The 19707-nt window shown below is 40.7% G+C and overlaps 1 protein-coding gene and 1 non-coding gene across 3 annotated transcripts in view; one reads left to right on the forward strand and one right to left on the reverse strand.

The window, feature by feature from the left end:
- BARD1 (BRCA1 associated RING domain 1) overlaps window positions 1-17092 on the forward strand; it is a 40368-nt gene extending 23276 nt beyond the window's left edge. Inside the window, exons 7-11 of one of the 2 annotated variants that reach the window (XM_072342032.1) lie at window positions 2498-2606; window positions 3428-3557; window positions 4497-4589; window positions 13043-13140; window positions 17014-17092. In XM_072342032.1, coding sequence (XP_072198133.1) covers window positions 2498-2606; window positions 3428-3557; window positions 4497-4589; window positions 13043-13140; window positions 17014-17034 — 451 coding nt within the window. In that variant the 3' untranslated portion in view covers window positions 17035-17092. Of the gene's footprint in view, window positions 1-2497; window positions 2607-3427; window positions 3558-4496; window positions 4590-13042; window positions 13141-14656; window positions 16102-17013 lie in introns of those variants that run through there. The other variant, XM_072342031.1, reaches the window with a different exon arrangement.
- On the reverse strand, window positions 4858-4940 carry TRNAL-CAG (transfer RNA leucine (anticodon CAG)). Its single transcript has one exon. It is a non-coding gene; the product is annotated as a tRNA-Leu (tRNA).
- Window positions 17093-19707: the final 2615 nt, after the last annotated feature.

Consider the following 19707-nt stretch of genomic DNA (forward strand, 5'->3'; position numbering starts at 1 on the left):
GCAAACACAAACCTGTATGGGGAACATTATTATATTCCTCAAAATGCTGTGTTTGTGTTCCTATTGCAGACCTAGTGTGAATGGTGCCCAATTTCATTTCACAATATGGATTAAAAGTTTAAATCCTCAACAACATGGAGGGTTTCTCTTGTTCTTCAGCTTGGCTGCAGACAGATTTGAGCACGTTTTTTGCCAGTCCTGCTCATGGTTCTAGAAACAATGCATATTCCTAACATATTAGGAATAGCCCTTTTGACTAACTATACCAAGAATGGTAGTAGCTGAACAGAGAGCTATACTCAATATCTGTTTTACAGAGGCATTCCTTAGTTTTTCTTTGTAGAACAACTATTCTCACTTTTCAGAGATTCCCCCCCACCCCCTTTCCCTTCTGATCAACAAACTGCTTTGATACAAATATTCCAAACACTTAAACCCATCTCTTGGGCTGGTGGGCATATTTTTTTGCTAGCTCTGTTTTCTCAGGCTCATCACGGTTCACTTTAACTGTGCCACCTTAACATCCTGTGACTAGCCATTAATTCTTTGCTCGTAAGGACAGGATGGCATTTTGCTGTGCTCTGGTAGGAGATGATTAAAATGTTCTTAAACAATGGGAGAAAGGGGAAGAAGACAATCAAATGAATACAGAGGGACCGGCTAAAGCTTGTATTTGAGCAGATGTCTTCTGCCAATTAAACATAGAATAGCAGTGGCCTGAAGGTAAGTATTCATCAGGTGATTAGTTTTTTCATTCAGTAGTCAAGGATCTTACTGTACTTGTGGGAGAGAGAAAGGGCACCCCCAAATCTCTGCAACTAATGTGATTCCTCCCCCCTTTTTTCATAGCAAAAGTTCAGCCAGCCATCCAGTCTAAAGATGACTTTAGTGTATGTGCTACTGTTGTTTCTCTGCATCCATTGTTCAGAGGAACTGTCCTGCAGCAGTTTGAGTGGGAAATGACCCTTATTTAAAGAAAAGGCAAAAGCTACCCTGATGATGCATGACAAAGCAGGAACAGCATGACAGTATTTAATGGGCTACAACTTCCAGGACTGGGCCGAGGTTTAACCAATTATCTTTTAGTCTGCAGAATTTGTATTAGGCTGGCTCTCTGCTCATTAGTAAGGCAGGAGAGCTCTGGTTGGGCAATAATATGAAACTGGAAACTGCAAAATACCGGAATCTCCCATACGGGGTTTTTGTGGGTTGTAGTGTTCCCAAGAGCTAAAGTCAGCAAGCTGTGCTCAGCCACGAACATAGAAAGAGTCTGGGGTCAGACCTATCTTTTAACTTAGAGGTGGCCAAAGCCCCCCCAGTGTAGTCAGAATGAAGATTTAATGATTTGAGCTTTTGTTCAGGCTGGGTTGAGTTATGGCCTTGTGGAATTTGCTGTAAAGCTTCCTGGATTCTTACTCTGCATAGGAACGTGTGGCTAACTAAGAGACAGCTCTTGAAAGATGCAGCAGTTGTTTGACCTCTTTAAATGTTTCATTGCTTGATGACAAAGCTTGCCAGGTTTCAGGCACTGAGTCAGGGCTTTGTTCTTGGTGACAAGCTTCCCCTTCATAATGAGCTCTTACTATGCATTTTAACAGCCAGAGTTACATGAGGTGAGGAGAAAAGAATCAACTGGAATGGCTGTTATTCCGCATAGGTCAGAACAAGCAGAATATCTCCCAAGGGGGCTGGCAGAGGATTGGGTTTGTTAACAGCACTTACACCTGCAGTTCTGCAGTTTCCAGCTTTTCTCACTGCTGTCCTGCAAATGCAAAGCTGTGTGAGGAAGAGACAAAAGCCATGGCTGTGCTTCATGTTGTGTTTCAAGCAAATCATGTCTTGTCAGGGATGTTAAAAGAATGGGGGAGGTGAGGGGACTTGAAGCATATCTAATAACTATGAGATGCCACGTAGGATGAACAGTTTTCAACAAAATTACCAAAGAAACACAGATTTGAATGAATTGGCTCTAATGTGTTCTGTGGCCCAGCACAGATAAATAAGATGCTTACTCAAATTTTGGATGCGTGAGGGAGCTTCTGCTATCAGGAAGAATGCAGATAGCTTTTCCCATAAAAGCCTAACAACATCAAACTCCGGTGTTTAACTCAATAGGTGCAATCTTCCAGTGTTCCTTTTGTGGCAAGAGGGTAAGCTAAAAATGCATTTTCTTGATCCTGTGAGGCCAGTGAAAAGATGGAAGCAGAAATTTCTGGGACCTGTGAATGATATCAGTGTATCTCAAAAGAGTTTATCAAGAACTATAGCATACTTAACATAGCACTCTGAACATCCCTTATTCTTGGGCCGAATGGAGCAGCTTGTAATTCAGTATCCATCTGTCTTGGATACAATTCTTATTTGAGGCTTTGTGGTTTTTAGCTGAAATTGCATATTAGAAAGTGGTGGTGGGAAAGCTACCCAGCTAATGTGCTCAGTTAGTTGAGAAACAAGTTGCATTTTATTTACTTAAACCCATCTGTGCTTGTTTTGCCAGTAATATATTTGGTCTGCGGCCTGTGGACTATGCAGAGAGTGAAAAGATGAAGTCTGTGCTAATGTTACCAGTCAAGAATGAATCATTCCCATTTAGCCAGCTCTCTGAGGTAAGTGTTTAGTGTGGGGTGTTGTTGTTGTGCTTTTGTATGTTTGTTTTCAAAGAAAAGAAAGCCTAAGTTCATCCTGTAAGTGCCAAAGGCTTGGTCCTGGGTAGATTGTCTAAGCCTCTGCCTTTACAGGGAGATTTAAAGCCGACTGAGCTAACATGGATAGTATTATTTCTAGACTATATGCAGAACACTTACAAACTTCAGTATTCTGTGTTATGGTAGCTTTACCTGGGAAAGTGGTTTGTTATAGGAGAATGGGCACTGTTGTTCCTGAAGTATTGTTCCTTTGCTATTATTGATGTTTTTCTGCACGTTTAAATTTGATCTACTTGCCAAACTGCCTGAGAGCAGCAGTAGTCTTTGCTCCAGTTGCTTTTTTGCTTTAAGGTCTGTTTCAGTATTGTCCTATTATCCCCTAACCAACAGCTGGTAATGTTTCCCTATGAGCAGAAGATTTTACTGCTACATTGAGGAAACCTCCAACACTACAGTCAGCAAAGCTGCTTACACAGAGTTCAACCAACAAAACGTGTGGACAGCAGTCTGTTTAAGAAAAACAAAACAACTTTTTCATCAGCTTCCTGTTTTTGTAGCTTCCATAAACTAAACAAACTATCTCTAAAGTCAACCTTTTTTATTCCTCCTCTGGATCTGGCTTTTACAAAGAGATTTAATGACAGACCATTTCCACTCAACTTGCCATGAATTGTTTTTCACAATGCTTTTTCTTTATTAAATAACGCTGTTAAGCAAGGAAGTTGCATTCTTTGTTCCCAGACACTTGGCTTATACTGGTCTTTCCCTTCGTGCCATTGCAGAGTCCGAGCCAGCCTCGAGATGGACCTCTTGGTATCCTAGGGAGCAGTCTGAGTTCAAAGCAACAGAAATTGCTGAGCAGGCTAGCAACAGTTCTGAAGGCTCGAAGGTGTACTGAATTTAACAGCACAGGTAGGTAGTTTTCTTAAAACAGTGACAGCAGTTCTGCACCTTATCTGTTAAGGTGCTATCTGGGACAATTCCTTTTTATCTTTCTTAACTGTAGTTCCTGAAATCTCTGAATCGTAGCCATAGTCATGCATGGATGGCATGCAGTGTTGCATGAGAATTCAAGCAAGGTCTGCCTGGTTACTGGAGCGGAAGGCTTCTGGGGGAGCCTCGGTTTGACAGTGTATGGATTTTAAATAACAAGCAATAAGTGCTCCTCAGAGACCCCCTTCTCTCTGCACATCTTTTATAAACATTATCTGCTCACGTGAGACATACTGTGAACTTTTTATCTCCTTTAAGTCTTACACAGATGGTGCCTTTAGATAAAACTGTGACTATCAGTTGACAACTTCATTTGTGCTACCTTCCTTCAAATTTAATTGGTTCTTAATTTATTAAGGTGATGGAGCTGATTTAGGCTTCCTTTTTTCTCCCCCTTTTTGGGGTGCTCAAGCATTGCCTTAATACCCCCTTTAGTTTTTCTTTGAAGTGCTGCTTCTGCCTGTGAAGGAAATGCTAAAGTAGTTTTTTTCCTTGTCTCCTTTTACGCCCTAATTACTGCCCCATAACTGTGATTTCTGCTGGCTTTATGTGGTCACATAGTAAGGTCTGTGTCAGAGTTAAAGATAATTCTTCAAAGGCAACTCAGGTTTATGGGGTAAGATTCACATCAATCCTCTAAAAATTTAGTGGAATCTTTAGAACTGTAAAAATGTGACTATCACAGCAAGAATGTAGAAAGCTGCAATGTCTAATAGCACGCAGATGGATTCATATCTTCAACAATCACATAGCAACCAAAAGCAAATTATCACAGCCTGTTTGTTCATAAATAGCACTTGCTTCCTTTTCAGGCATGGTTCTGGGGTTCTGATTTTCATGTGCTTTTATTTCTCCTAGTAACCCACGTTGTTATTCCTGATATTCCAATGCCAAGTACTGTTAAATGTATGATGGCTGTGCTGACTGGATGTTGGGTCCTGAAGTTTGAGTGTAAGTATTAAATACGTGAAATTCTTTTTCTAATTGGAAATGATGGATAAGCTTCTAGAGAAAATTGTATGTGAACCACTTGTCAATAGCACAGAATTCCACACAGAAATGACATGCTGACACCTAACAGAGTCCTGGAATGGTTGAGATTGGAAGGGACTCCCCTCCCTAGGGTCCATCCCCTGGGCCATTCACCTTTTACAGCAGGTACATTACAACAGCTTGCCCTGGGCTGTGTCCAGGCATCTTTTAGAAAAGAATAGCTTGCTGTCAGGAGTGGGATTCGAACCCACGCCTCCAGAGGAGACTGCGACCTGAACGCAGCGCCTTAGACCGCTCGGCCATCCTGACTGTGTGTGTTAATTGCTAGCTTAACATAAAGCGTGGGGTTTTGTTTATTGAATCACCAAAATGAGGACATTTAATTCAGTGCAGCGTCTCCCTTCTTGGTAGTAACTAAGTGTGTGCACTGCATTGTCACACTTGTAAGTAGCAGCAGGGAATGAATTTGTTCATCGCTACCTTGGGGGTGGTTTGTGAAGATTCTGGAAGACCTCCTGGAAGAGAAGGAAGGTGTCTGTCACATCAGTCAGCTTCCTTTCAAATTGATAAGAAATTCTTGCTTTGGGTGTAGGATGAAAGCCTGTATGAAGGTAAGGTTTTGCCTATGTACGTCTAAGGTGAGATCTATTCAAGCTAGACATCGTAAGCAAAGATATGTTGTCAGCTGATATTAACCTCTGCTTGCACTTTCTCCCTTGGTTGAGAAAGGTGCCAGGCTCTGTGCAATCACAGGTAGGAGCTTGCAGGTACAGCAGTCTTGCTCATTCATCTACGAGCACAGAAATAACCCTAACTCTCAGTACTGTTTCTGTACATGTGAGCTGTGCAGACCGGAGTGCTCTCTTGCTTAGACAGTAACTTCCAAGGAAAGATTATTTGCACAGTATCACCTTAGTATGCAAGCAGTTGTTTTTGTCATCTTTTATGGAGCAAATGCTTTGACATGTAGTTGTTCTGTGAAGATGGACCTTGAGTTCTGATTTTTTTCCATGATTTCTAATGCACTTGCTATTACATCTGCTTTCAGTGGAGTTGTTAAAGCCAGCTTCTTCCCTCTGACCTTCGTGGCTAAGTCCTTTTAGCTAATAATCACACTACAAATGAATTAACTATCCATGGAAAGCTTATAGCCAAATTTCATTCCAGTTTTTCACTGTGTGACTAAACATCAGAGTTTAAGGATTCTCTGACGGTCTGGATTTTCCGCATTCTCTAATGCTTATGAAAGTATTGCTTAATGCTTCAAAAGGTGCATAGTAGTTTTACAAATAAGGCTCCACATAGTCATTGGGCTTCCTCAGAGTATTCATTTAACTTCCTGACGGATTTCTTTCTTCTCTTTCGTGATTCTTAAAGGGCTTGTAAAAGCTGTGTTCTCTCAGCAGTGTTTTCTGCAGTGCTTCCAGGAGTTTGTAGCTTGGTAAGCAAATACAAAAGGAAAACAATGTTGCCTTTTACCACCTGCATGTAACAAGAACTTACTTAATATCTCTCACAGGAGACACATTGTTTCTTCTTAAGGAGGTGGGTTTAGTAACTCCAGCTGCTGTGCTAATAAGCGGATGGATGATAGTTTCCTGCTTGGAGGTTGGAATAGAGTGGACAACTCGGGTCACAAGTGAACTTTGTAATTACTGTGCTCAGATAAACAACAACCTGCTGCAGACAAAGACCAAGAAGTCTTTCTGTAGTGAATCACTTTGATGCAGGTTCTTGGCTTCACTTGGTTCAGGAAGCCTGTGTACTTTCTATCATATGTGCCTGTACTTCGTTTTATCTTCTTGCTAGTAAGTTGCTTAGGAAACTGATGTTGCCAATAAAGGTATGTAGCTGCCTTCAGCTGGGTAGCAGGGAGATTAAATTAGACATGAGTTTAAGTCTTTGTGGAAGAACCTGGTATACATATGATTGGAAGAAAAGTAGGTTAAGGTGAGGGTTAGTCAAGGAATATATTTTTTTTGTTTGCAACTGAATTTTGTGTTCTGTGGTGGTAGAGTACTGATTAGTACAATCCTGACTGATAATGCTCCCAGCTTAGTAAGCAACATACTACTTAAAAGTGAGTGATTCTCCTCCCTAGTGGGAAGTGTTAGTAATAACTCATGGGGTCTGATGCAGCTAAGTGCCTATAATTAACAGCACCACTCCATCTGTTCCTACCGGTCTGTTATTAGTCTTCTTCAGAGTCATTACAAATTAAAGATTGTTATAACAAATAATGGGACTCCTGCTGATGGAACATTTGTCTAGGAAAAAAGAAGTCTTTGCTTTCCTTCTCCATAACTTTCTCTGTTTATTTATCATGGCTTTCTGACTCCTGTTTGGATAACTTTCCTTAAATGTGATGCAAATAAACTTTCAAAAGTATATATTCACTCTTGCTTATTTCTGTCACAGCCACTGCAAATAAATGGGAGGAGGAGTCGCTTGTAGTTCAGTGTTCCAGACTGCTCACTTAAAGGAAATTAATGTTCAGACCTACACTGAATTTGTTTAAAAAATAAACACTTAATGAAATGCTGAATATATGTAAAACTGACTGCTGGAATTTCTTTTAACCACATCGTAAGCTGCATGGTAGTGTTATTTCTGAAGTTATACTTACAGCCCACACACAACTATTCCACTTAAAAAGTAATTCATGCTTGCAAGCAAAATCATTGAAGTATATTTATGTTAACTCTTCTACTATAGCAGACTTTCAGGCTGCATGTCTAAAAAAAGAAAAGCAGTCTCCTTCATTTACTTCAATCTTTCTGTATAATTCTGTAGTGCTTCAGTTTGTGTGTGTCTGTATGTGCAGGTAAAATATCCTCCAGCATCACTTGGAGGAGTAATGTGGAGTTTTCCTGCTGTCTGAGCAAAATGTAAGGCCTCTATGTACTGGAGTCAGGATTTCAGCTGTGTGTCTTCTGGGCTTTCCTTTTGTCTGAAAGTGGAAATGATAAAAGGATATCATTGCTGTGGAGTGTTAGATCTTCATGGGTAAAAAATTAGAAAAATTCCACCTTTCTAGTTATATTTTCCATCCATGCTATTCTGTCAGCTATCTATCCACTTTCAGAGCAGCGTAGAATTCAACTGAAACAACGTTGTTGTCGCTGTACTCCTTGCCCTTGACCACATCTTTCATTTGTTTCATTCTTTTATTGCCCTCATTATTTCTGAGTCTGTATTAGGGCACAAAGCAGAGGATCATTGTACTTCTGCAAGTTGTCTGAGACAAAGATTCAAGTAATACTGTATTCCCTGCGTCCTCTTTGTAGATCACAGGGCCATAATTAAAACCAACAGTAATAGTTAATAGCTTTTCAGCTTTTCTTTTGTCTTAAGCACTTATTGTCATCTTTTAAAGCAGGGAATGAGAAACTGGCTTGGTAACAATAGGCATGGAAATAAGCTTGTGTCAGTCTTTGGCAAGGTAGCTGGGAGAATTCAAAGTATCCAATTGCTTTATTCCTTCATCTGCTTTGCTTACTTGGAGCAGCATCAATGACTCAGCTCTGACCACTTACAAGAATGCAAAAAATCCTGCCTTTCTTGTAAGGACTTGGAACAACTGGGAGTTGGCAGGAAGAGCCAGGGGACTGCATGACTGGCATTTCAAGCAAAAGTTTCTCGGAGCAGCCTTCTTTAGGCTATCAGATGAGGGAAGTGTCAAGTTAGTTTGATCTGGCTCTTCTTAGGCTGAGCTATCTGTTTTCTAGAAGTATTTTTAGATGAAGATGTTTATCTAAAGCAAAGCACTTTCTCCTTAGAGCAGCTTAAATTTTTTGACAACTAGAATTTCACACTTAATCTGCATTGGACACTTATTTCAATTGTAAAGGACTCAGAGCTCTGTGGGAGATGGTAGGAATATCCAGTGTGCACATGCGTGTGATTGAGTTGGCCGTGCAGCAGAGAGGAATGTTTCACATCACCCACCAGGGTCTAAACTTCTGCACTCCTACAGTGGCTGGCACCTCCTGGCAAGGAGAGCAGGGAAGCAGTTTTGTGTCAGAGTTGGCACAAATTTAGATTGTACAGCTGCTGGGATTCCCAGAGGAGAAAATAAGTGACATTTAACCTAATCTATTCAGCTCAGGTATGGCTAGCTCTAGTTATTTTTGTTCACAGCTCTGGCAAATGGTGACTGCTTAAAACCATTTATTTTTTTTTTAAAGCGAGGTGCTGATTTTCATATTACATGATCCTAGCTTCTGGCAATCAGTATTTAAGGGCTTCCTCAGCATCTGCTCCATTGTGTTTAATAAATACCACCTGGATTAACTTATTAACTCTCCTTCTTAAGGAGATTAATTTTAGTCTGCAGCATCTGGTGGCATTTCCATCTTTTGGAACAATGGACTGTGTTTCACCAAGTGAGGTCTAACCTCACTTCATGAAGATTTGCAGTTCTAAAGTTACTTTCTAAATCCACAATACAACATGCAAATTCTTTTCTGTGCTATGGCAGAGATGAGTAATGTTCTTAAGGGAGCGAATCGAAGCTAGCTCTACAAAATTCCTCTAACACTTCGTCTCAGTCCAATTTTCCTCCTTTCCTAGGAAAATAATCTCGTCAAGCTTTGCTCTAAATGCATACAAGTCTTAAAACTCGGAGCAGAAGCAGAGAGAGCTGAGGAAGCTGCAATCTCAGCTGGATCTTGTCTGTGTAGTATTTCATCTTCTTTGTTGCTATTGCATCTTTAAAAATTACTCTTAGCTGTTTCAGAAGAAATTTGTGACTAACCCTTGCTCTTTGCTCTATTAGTGCAAATCCAACAAAACCTCCACTAAGCTAATTGAGTTACTGAGGACTACCCTTGGGTATCTGGGTGATTACCTTCTTGGCATCCAGTTCTTCTTGTACTTTACCCTGTTTAAACTGTTTTTGCTGATGCAATTACTTTCATTATAAACCAATAAGACTTACATTAATAAGGATTACAGGGCTCTGATCTTAAATTTTGCAAGTAATGATTTCTTTATTTCCAGCACTGGTACCTACAGTTGTATCAAAGGCCAATTAACGGTATCGCCAGTGGGCTTCCTTTTAACCTCCTTGATGCTTAAATACTGGGAGGTGAGAAGGTGAGGCCAGATGTTCAGTGAGCTAATAAGGATCAGTTTAAGTAGTGGTGCTTTACTGATCTTGCTAATGAGGAGTGGGGTAGAGCAGTATTCTCCCCTCCAAATGTGGTGATGTCAGACTAAAATGCAGTGGTATTAAGCCAAAACCTTCCTCTGCAATGTTTTCTAGGTACCATTAATGCAGCCTCTATTTATGCTAGAATTTCACACAACTGATATTATTTGCATTGAAACAGTGCAAGCATGGAACCATTTAAGAGGCTCTCAAACTTGAAATATTCTTTCTTTTTGGTGAAGAACATTGCCTGACCCTTCTGCACGTGTGACATTTCCTCAGCATCATCTCTTGTCAGGCAGGCAACAAGCCTTATTAATGAGTGCTTGCAGTCTTTCATTAGGTATTGGAAAATAGCTCTGGTCCATATTGAAATGGAAGAGAGCCACTTGTATTGGTAACTGACGTCTGATTCAACTGCTGTGATTAAACTAGAGGACCGTTAAAGTATAGTTGCAGTAATCATCCTCTTTGCTTTTGGAAAAATTGGCAATAGTATCAGGGAATAAACCAAGATTTGCTGAAATCTTGGCTAAAAAGTGATCTCGTTCTGTTTTGTTATTACCCATACAAGGGATTGCAACCTAAGATGTTCAGGAAATCAATTTAATATGGCTACTGTTTAAAGTCAAGGGGCATTGTGCCTCTGACTTAAATAGGAGTACTAAAAGGTCACAGAGCTTCTGGAAACATCCTTATGAAAGCAGTAGAGTGCTGTGTCTTTGAGTACAGCGTGGTGTTTTATTTCCTTTTATATGTCCTCTCCATCAAGCTGAGTGTCATCCTGATTAAGAAGGTATTAAAAGGGAACTGTCATGTTGCCCAGCCACTCATACACATTCGCTGCTTTAAAGTTAACATGATCTACTCAGGAAAAGACTTGGGCTTTATTGAGTCAACTCTGTTTAGCACTCAGAGGTTGTCACACAAAATAATGTCCCTGCCTGTATTAAAAATATGAAAAACTAAGAAAAGCCACCAAAAGGCCTAGAGTGTACACTAATCATTTGCTTGTATTCATACTCTAACAGTGAAATTGAGGTTTTTCCAGCATGAGGTTGTCTTTGAAGAGTAATAGAGCTTGCAGTGTGCCTCCTGCTCCCAACTGACACAGCCAAAGCTGATTATTCTGTCCTGAACTTCACTGAGACTGTGGTAGCTGCTTGGAGTCACTGCATCTGAAAAGGGTAATCCAGAAGTAGTGATGTAGAAGCAAGTGACTTGGCACTTGGTGTGGAAAAGATAAGAAACAAGTCAGAGAGGAGGCAAATGAGAGTCTTAGACAAGTATATGTAATGAATTGGTTAGAAACACAACTAGAGTTTCAGTCTTTCTATCTTAAATATGAGAACGGAGGGATATTTCCGTGCCTACAGATGAGCTGGAGAAACTGGCAGTGTAGAATGGGCAAAAGTCTATTTTACCATTTGTTAAGATAGATTTTTCTCTGATTTTTTTTTCTGTCACAGAAGTAGCTGTACAGGAAGGCATTGTAGCCTTCTGTGTTTATTCAGCCTTTTATTACTTTGTTATCAAATTCACACTATTTATTGATGCTGGCACTAAATGAGTGATTTGTGATGTACTCTTAAACATAAACCTCAGCTCTGTAGTGAAAAATCCTTGAAATTGAGTTTTTGATGGTAAATTGAAATAACACATGCTCTTAATGAATGGACAGCTTTGCTCTTAAAACTAGCTGAGAAGATCTTTTCTTTTCTGTGAGTGATGCCCATTAACATCCAAGATCTCTTGAAAGAATGACCTTATAAGTGTGAAATAAATGGATGGAGGAAATCCAGTAACATCATGATGATTAAGTATTGAAATAGCCTTCAGATTTATTTTTTAGTTGGGAGCACTTTGAGAATAGCTTATCTTTAGACGTGGATGTTATGAATAATAAATGCAGAAGTTACTTTCAAGAAAATACACGACTAGCTTGCCCTTCCAGTTTTATGAGTTCATATCAGTGTTTCCTGAAGAAATTACCAAGTGCAGTTACCTTATACCTGTACATGGAAGGGGAAATATATATTGTAGTATTATCTAACCAGTTGTATCTTTCTGTGTAGGTTTATCTTTTTTAAGTAAATTGTAAGACTTCTGGTACCTAAAATGTGAATTCCTTTTGTATCTTGCCAGTTTGTGTAAAGCAGCAGCAAATCCAGTTGACTTTAAAGATCTCTGTAGATTCGGATTGTATATTGCTACTTATTCCCGTGGGAATCGAGTACCTTCATCATTGATGCTTCGCTTCATAGTCTAGGGCTTTCTTCTCTTAAGATCAACACCCCTGCTTCATTTCTGGTTTTGTTCAGTTGGTTGTGTTTCTTTAGATATTGTGGTTCCCAAATTTGCATAGGAAAAGTAAGTTGCCTGAATAAAAACACTATTTGAGGAATGAGAACTGCTCTGGAAGTTGAACCTTGACAACTGTAATCCTCACAGAACACTTTGCAAAGTTTCTCAGATAATTTTATAAATGAATGCAGGCAAAATGTTCCATCCTTGAATGGATGACCCCAGCGATTCCTCTTTCCAAAGTCAGGTCAGGAGGTACGTTTCACAAATGTTAGTGATACATCAGCATCAGTGCATTTTGGATTGGGGGGGGGTAGAAAAAAATGAGCCTTAAAACAAGGTAAGACCGTGTTGACTGTGAAGGACAATCTCATTATGCAGCAGTGGTAACAAAAATAAATGCCACTGTTGAAACCTCAGTGTAAACCTGCGGATTCTGCTGATCTTGGAGACCTTGAAATCCCATCTGATTTATCTAAGACCATACCTATTCAGAAACAGCTTTGTACTTGCCTTGTAATTGCTCTTTATCAGGCAATTGCTTCCATTTCTTAACTGGTTTCTCCTTGCTGGCTTTGAGTTTCCAAATGTTCAGCCATTTGACATTTGACATTAAGTGGTTGACCTTTAGTAGCAGTTAAGAGGAAGCGCTAATAATTCCATGTGTTTACAACACTGATCTTAGTGTGATATTGCTTCTCTCCATCTAACCTGCATCTTTACAACCACTGCTGTAAATTCCTTTCCAGGTTAAAATAAAATTGCTAAAGCACATGAGTTTTGATGCTATGTGGATGCAGTCCTTTGCATTACAGATAATCCTTTTATCCTAGTGCAGCTGTTTATTCCCTGAAATGAAATGCAAACCTGTTTACAAAAAATAAAAAGACTTCTTGTGTAAATTAATGGTGAGATTTGAAACTAAACAGTGCTTTCCTTGTTGTGGTTTCTACAGGGGTACAAGCCTGTCTACAAAGTACAGTTCGAGAACAAGAAGAGAAGTATGAAATCCAAGGTGGCCCTCAAAGAGGCCGGCTCAACAAAGAACAGCTGGTGGGTTTTACTGCTTGAGACAGATTGTGTTGATGACCTTTGGTTTGTGCATTTTTGCCCTTTGCCACTCGTCCAGGTGCAATAGATGTAAAATTTTAATGTGGCCTCCTACCGAAATTTGATTATGTGCAAGGTGATGGGAAGAACTGCAAACCTCCATAAAGCAGTCATTTTTCTCCATTAGTGGTTATGTTGCCATAACCTTGTCAGAAGGAAAACTCTGTTACGTTTATGGAAGAAGCTGCATGGGACAGAGAGTGAAGGTGCTTTGGTCCTCTCCGGTCAGCTTTCACAGAATCACAGAATTATAGGGGTTGGAAGGGACCTCTAGAGATCATCGAGTCCAACCCCCCTGCCAAAGCAGGCTGCCTACACCACGTCGCACAGGTAGGCGTCCAGGCGTGTCTTGAATATCTCCAGAGAAGGAGACTCCACCACCTCCCTGGGCAGCCTGTTCCAGTGCTCCGTCACCCTCACCGTAAAGAAGTTCTTGCGCACATTCGTGCGGAACTTCCTATGCTGGAGTTTCAGCCCGTTGCCCCTAGTCCTGTCCCCACGCACTACTGAAAAGAGACCAGCCTCGCCACTATAGCTCCCACACCCCAGGTATTTATAAACCTGGATCAAGTCCCCTCTCAGCCTTCTTTTCTCAAGGCTAAACATACCCAGTTCCCTAAGTCTCTCCTCGTAGGGGAGATGGTCCAGGCCCTTCACCATCTTTGTGGCCCTCCGCTGGACTCTTTCCAAGAGATCCCTGTCTTTTTTGTACTGGGGAGCCCAGAACTGGACACAGTATTCCAGATGAGGCCTCACCAGGGCAGAGAAGAGGGGGAGGATCACCTCCCTTGACCTGCTGGCTACGCTCTTTTTAATGCACCCCAGAATGCCATTGGCCTTTTTGGCTACAAGGGCACACTGCTGGCTCATGGCCAACCTGTCGTCCACCAGGACGCCCAGGTCCCTCTCAGCAGAGCTCCTTTCCAGCAGGTCTTCCCCCAACCTGTACTGGTGTATGCAATTATTTCTACCGAGATGCAAGACTCTACACTTGCTTATGTTAAACCTCATCCGGTTTCTTAGTGCCCAGCTCTCCAGCCTGTCCAGGTCTCTCTGAATGGCCGCACAGCCTTCAGGCGTGTCAGCCAATCCTCCCAGCTAAAGGAGTGTAGTCAAAATAATCTGAAAGCTGAAAGGAAAAATATGTTGTGAATCACATCATGTTTCCATATGAGAGCTTCATATTTAACCAGGCTACAGGAGGGGTAGCTGTGACTAATCCTGGGTGACAGTTGAAGACCTTGTTATACTGGAGAACAGTTAAACATAAGCAAGAATTTACCAGGTAAGCAAACTTTGGTCAGCTGTATGCTTATACTGAGGACCTTATGTGTTAAGTGGCTTCTCATGTTGATTATTTTCAGTTGTACTTTCTGTAGGCACTCACTGTTTACTTTCACTTTTTTCCTCAGTTTGGGAGGTCTTGTTTTTATACTTATTCTTATGTTCCTTCCCTTAGCTGCCTAAGCTGTTTGATGGATGCTACTTCTATTTTTTGGGGTCTTTCGCTAGTCACCAGAAGAGCGATCTTGTGGAGCTGGTTAAAGCAGGTGGAGGACAAATCCTGGTTAGGCAGCCGAAACCAGACAGCGATGTGACGCAGACGATCAACACGGTGGCATACCATGCGGAACCTACCTCTGATCAGAGATTTTGCACTCAGTATGTCATCTATGATGCATCTTCTAAATTCAAACCGGAGAAAATTCGCCAAGGCAAAGTCTGGTTTGCTCCCTCCAGCTGGATTGTAGACTGCATAATGTCGTTTCAGCTGCTGCCTGTAAAGTGAACATGCCTGTCTCACAACTAAGACCTTTTTAAAAGTGGTGAATCTTGAGCAGCTGGTCTGAAGCTACGATTTACGTTTTGCACTTGGTAACTCATTTACATGGTCAAAGCTCCTCTGTATTCCAAGATGACTGTGATAGGTTGGAATAAATGGCCTGCCAACGGAATAGGGGAAAAAAAGATGTTGCGTTGAAAAGTTGTGCCTTGGATTATTTACTAACCTTTATTTTTGCATTTATCTTCATGGTAATAAGCATTGGCATTTTATAAGTTTTTGCAAAATGAGGCCTTTTGAATTTTGAGTTAAATCAAGCTTTAGTTGGTGATAGAGCATGACCCTGTTTCTTTTGTTTGGTGTGCTTTGACAAGGATCTGCTGTGTGTGGCAAGACTTCCCAGCCAGGCCAGAATTTGTATGTATAAAGAAAAGTCATTTGCCCGTATAGACACTGATCAGATGATGTGTGATGCTCCTTGTAACTTAAAATTGAACATTATAGGAAATTCTTGGCATAGGATAAGCCTTGTAGAAACTGAAGCAGAACGACTGGCCTGAATTCATTTGAAAGTAAAGTTTGTGAAAAGTCTGTGATAATCTTGTTCTAAAATTCTTTTTCAGATCAAGTCATGCTTTATTCACTTCCATCTATTATCTCTCTTCTGTGTGCGTACTTGAATTCAGTGCTATTTTCTGAAGGTTTTTAAATGTCAGAGCCTTTATTAAATTATGATGAAAAAATTATTTGCTTAGAGATTGATTGCTATCACAGTTACGTGGAAAAAATAATCACAAAACAATTACGCCTTGCTTTGCACCATTGTATTTAAGTGTACTTTGCTGCATTGGAGCAGTACTTGATTGTTGATACTTGTTATGATCAGCTTGTAATTCCTTTCTCAAATTGATCATAAGTTATTGTCAGAATGTTGCTTCTTCCTTCCCTACTCTCAGGAGCTGTAAGCATTACATGGCATTTGTTGCCTTTGTGAATTCCTAACTTAAAGATGTTGTCTTTGCCACGATGTGTGATGAGAATGATGGCTGTGAGGGGGAAAGTAAAGTTGTTTGCGCTTGGTGTTTGTATTGCTTGTAATAAAACTTAGTGTCAGTCACCCTGAAGTGTCTCGTTGCATGAGCTTGGCTGTGGAATAAGTGCATAGTTCCTACGTGTGCCTCAGCAGGTAAATGGAAATGTTAAGTACTTTTCTGTGAACTTGATAAGCTGTCAAGATAGTATCCTATCTGCAGGCTCTGTAGTATGAGTTGTTTTGTGTAAACGCTGCCACTGGAGATCCCGTGCAGATTTTAAATATCCTCTGTAGAGCTGTTGGAAGTACACACTTCATGGATAATAGGTGTAGTTTTCAATAGCACCTACTAGAATTCAGCAGCTGGAGTGTCTTGATCTATCACTTACGCTAGACTGAATCATTGCTCTTCACTAAATGCAGTTCTCAAGTACTTGCAGGTCTGTGTGAGCAAGCAGAAATGTAAGGCTCATTAATAAGTGGAATAACTCATAGGATGAATGTGTTTTGAGTTTTTGTGCAGATAAACACTGGAAGCAAATAAGGTACTGAGTCAATACTGTGTAGACGTGGTCGTTTATTTTAACAATTGTAGCACATTTTAACTTGATGTTTCATAGCACATCAATATACCTAATGGGGTATCCTTTGCAGCAGTAGCAGTGAGTCTCTGCAGAATTCTGAAGCATGGAGCTTTTTTTTTTGCTACCCACAAGGAAAAGGGATTTGACACATCAGGAAACTCTTCCTGTGCTCTTTATGTAGAGGCAATAGATTTACAGAGCTGTTGTTCCTTGACAGCTGAAAAGAAGCTGTGCTAGAAATTTGCCTTTTCTTTTTTTAAAGCCATACTCAACTTGTTGCAAATTTGCTCACATTTAATTTGATTCCTTTGAATCAGATAATGTTAATAAGAATAGTTACTATCAAAGCAGCAAGTTTTGCCTTCATAATTGAAGTACACTGAATATTAACTCTCCCCTATTTGTCTGTCCTTCAGGGTGTGGGAGTCCGGGCCTGATCAACTCATGGGCACTCCTGCAGCACTGGAAGATTTTGATGCCAGAACTGAAGCAATTGTTGAACACTGCTGAGGCAAATGGTAAGCATAAAAAACAAAACCTAAAGTGATGCAGGCTTCTTAATTCAGCGCTGTTCATCATAAGCAGAGGTATAGCACTTGATAAAAGCACATTTGAAAAAAGTCTTGTAGTAAGGATAAATCAAGCTCCTCAAGCCAATGACTGGATTTTGGCTCACAAAAACAAGGTTATAAAACCATGAGTCATGGAGCAAAGGGTGTGCAGGGGTTATTTTTCACTGCCTTCAAGTGAGGGTGCATTAAAGGAAGTAGGAGGCAGGCTGAAAACAAAAGGTGTTTCATATGGTGTCAGCAGAGCAGAGGCACGGACAGCTGTGCTCCCTTTGGAGTGCTATTATATTTTGGCATGGCATGGAGTAGGTAGATCATCAGCAAACACATTAAAGGCTGCTAACAAATTTGGGTATAGCATCTATTTAGTGTTCTGAGAAAACACATACACTTAATGTGTGATTATTGGGTCTGTGGAAGAGGTAAAAATCCAATACTTGCATTCTAGATTATAGATGTTATAAATAAATTGGATGTTTTTACCTCAAAAAATGCTGTGAATCTCAGCCTAATGATTTTCAGGCCACTGCCCTTGAAATTTATCTCTGTTATTTCATTGCAAATTGCTTCATCTGTGGCACCTGATAACACCTTCAGTAGCAATGTCTGCAGTTCAGTGGCATCAGGCTATTGTTGATAATAGAAAGTAATGTTTAATCAATATTGCACAACCTTACTGCATGGTTGTGGTCTAAGGAAGAAAATGAGGTCAGGCCAGTATGTTTTCTCATTATTAGTGTTATTTTTTTAAGAATGGTTCTGTGTATTGACTGAAATATACCTGGCAATACTGCGAAGCTTCCTTGCATTGGTGTCTTGGGTAGATTCTAGAGAATATAATCATAAATAGCTCATGCTAATGCACGTTTATACCTCTGATTACTTGTTTTATTATATCTAAAATACCTTCCCCACCACTTAATTATACATGTTTAAGGGAAAAGAGATGAATTTTCTGAAAAATAAGTACATGGTGGGTGTAGGGGAACTGTTCTGTTGCAGCCTGAACTGAGGAGAACCTAGTGAAGTGGCTGGCTGGCCCAGAGAGCACAGGTGCAAGCAATTAACTTGTACACCCCAGCTGACCAGCCCTCCCTGGCCTCATTTGAAGGTTAGCCTCCGAATGAGGAACATCTGCTGGATGAAGGCTTCCTGAGGAGGAGTGTCCTACAGCCAGAGAACCTGGGTAAGTAAGTCAGCTTTTTTTACTTATCTGTGATTATTAGTATTCCCATGATTCACTATTTATTTGTTATTTGAGGAGTGACTTCGGAGGAAGAAGCAAGTGGCTTGTAAGAACATACAGTGTTAGGGAGCTGGATGTTGCATTGTTTAACGAGTGTTTTGAGGAAATAAGTAATACCAAATTTCATTTGGATACTCTATTTTGTCCTTCATTTTTCCAGCAAATCAGCTCTGTGTACAACAAAACTCCTCCAAATAATCTGCTCGAAACTAAGAAGCATTCAAACTACAGTCACATGAAACTAGGTGTTGGTGTGCATTGTCTAGGGAAAATGTGTAGATGCCCCTTGTCCCTCTGCCTGGGCTTTCTGCCCTGCCAACTGAGGGTGGGCTGGTCTATGGAATGCAGCAGAGAAAAGCTTTTTTGTTTCACTTTTTTTATGTTACTCTATACTTCGGGGCTGGAGGGTGACTTACTTTTGCTCTTGTAAATAAGATAAATTTGTTGTCTGATTAACTGAGATTAACCAGTTTGGCCCTGTTAGGGCTTAAAGTGGTGATGGAGCACCTGGTGTGTGGCTGGCCGTGGGGGGTGGGGGGCGGGCACAGACAAAGTGTTTGCACCTGTGTTCCCCAGCTGGCCAGAAGGGGACAGTCTGATCTGATTGGTTAATTAACTGGCAGCAGTCTCTTAGAGAACAAAGGACGATTCAGGTGTCTTTAATTGCAGTACAACATGTTCTGCCTTTTCAGACTTTGTTTGACTTAGATTAACAGTAGTTTGACTTGTGTTAAATTGTCCTTAAAAGCGGAGGAACACTTGGTATGTAATTAGAAGAAGTCTCGCAGCACTGTGCGATGCCATGGCAAGCTGCAGTGCTGGTATCTGCCTTGCACATCAGCATGGGTTGGAGAAGCTGAGATTTCTTCCTGATGGGCACAGCAGCCCTTGCTCAGGTTTAAGCAGGGACATAGCCATTTGTGTTGCAGTAGCTGTGTGAGGTCAGCTTTATTTGCAGCACAAAAGGTCTGGAAGAACATTTAAAACAAACAAACAAAAAGCACGAAACAATAAATTGGGGGCCTTTTAATTGAATTAAATATTAATATGTATAATGCGATCAATACCATATTGATTGTGTTAGCTGCAATAATGTTTAATTCAATAAGCCTGCGGTGCTGGACCTTTCCCCTCAAATTTATTTTGTGCTGTGCAGCAGCACAGTGCCCATATCCCACATGCAAACAATATAGGAATTGCTTATCAGCTCTGTCTGCTCTCTGCATGCCTGGCCCTGCTGCAGAGCTCCAGTCCTCCTCCTCACAGCTGTGTCAAAGCAGGAAGACTTCCTCCCC

This window comes from Excalfactoria chinensis, chromosome 7, assembly GCF_039878825.1.
Source record: "Excalfactoria chinensis isolate bCotChi1 chromosome 7, bCotChi1.hap2, whole genome shotgun sequence".
Classification (NCBI taxonomy): domain Eukaryota; kingdom Metazoa; phylum Chordata; class Aves; order Galliformes; family Phasianidae; genus Excalfactoria; species Excalfactoria chinensis.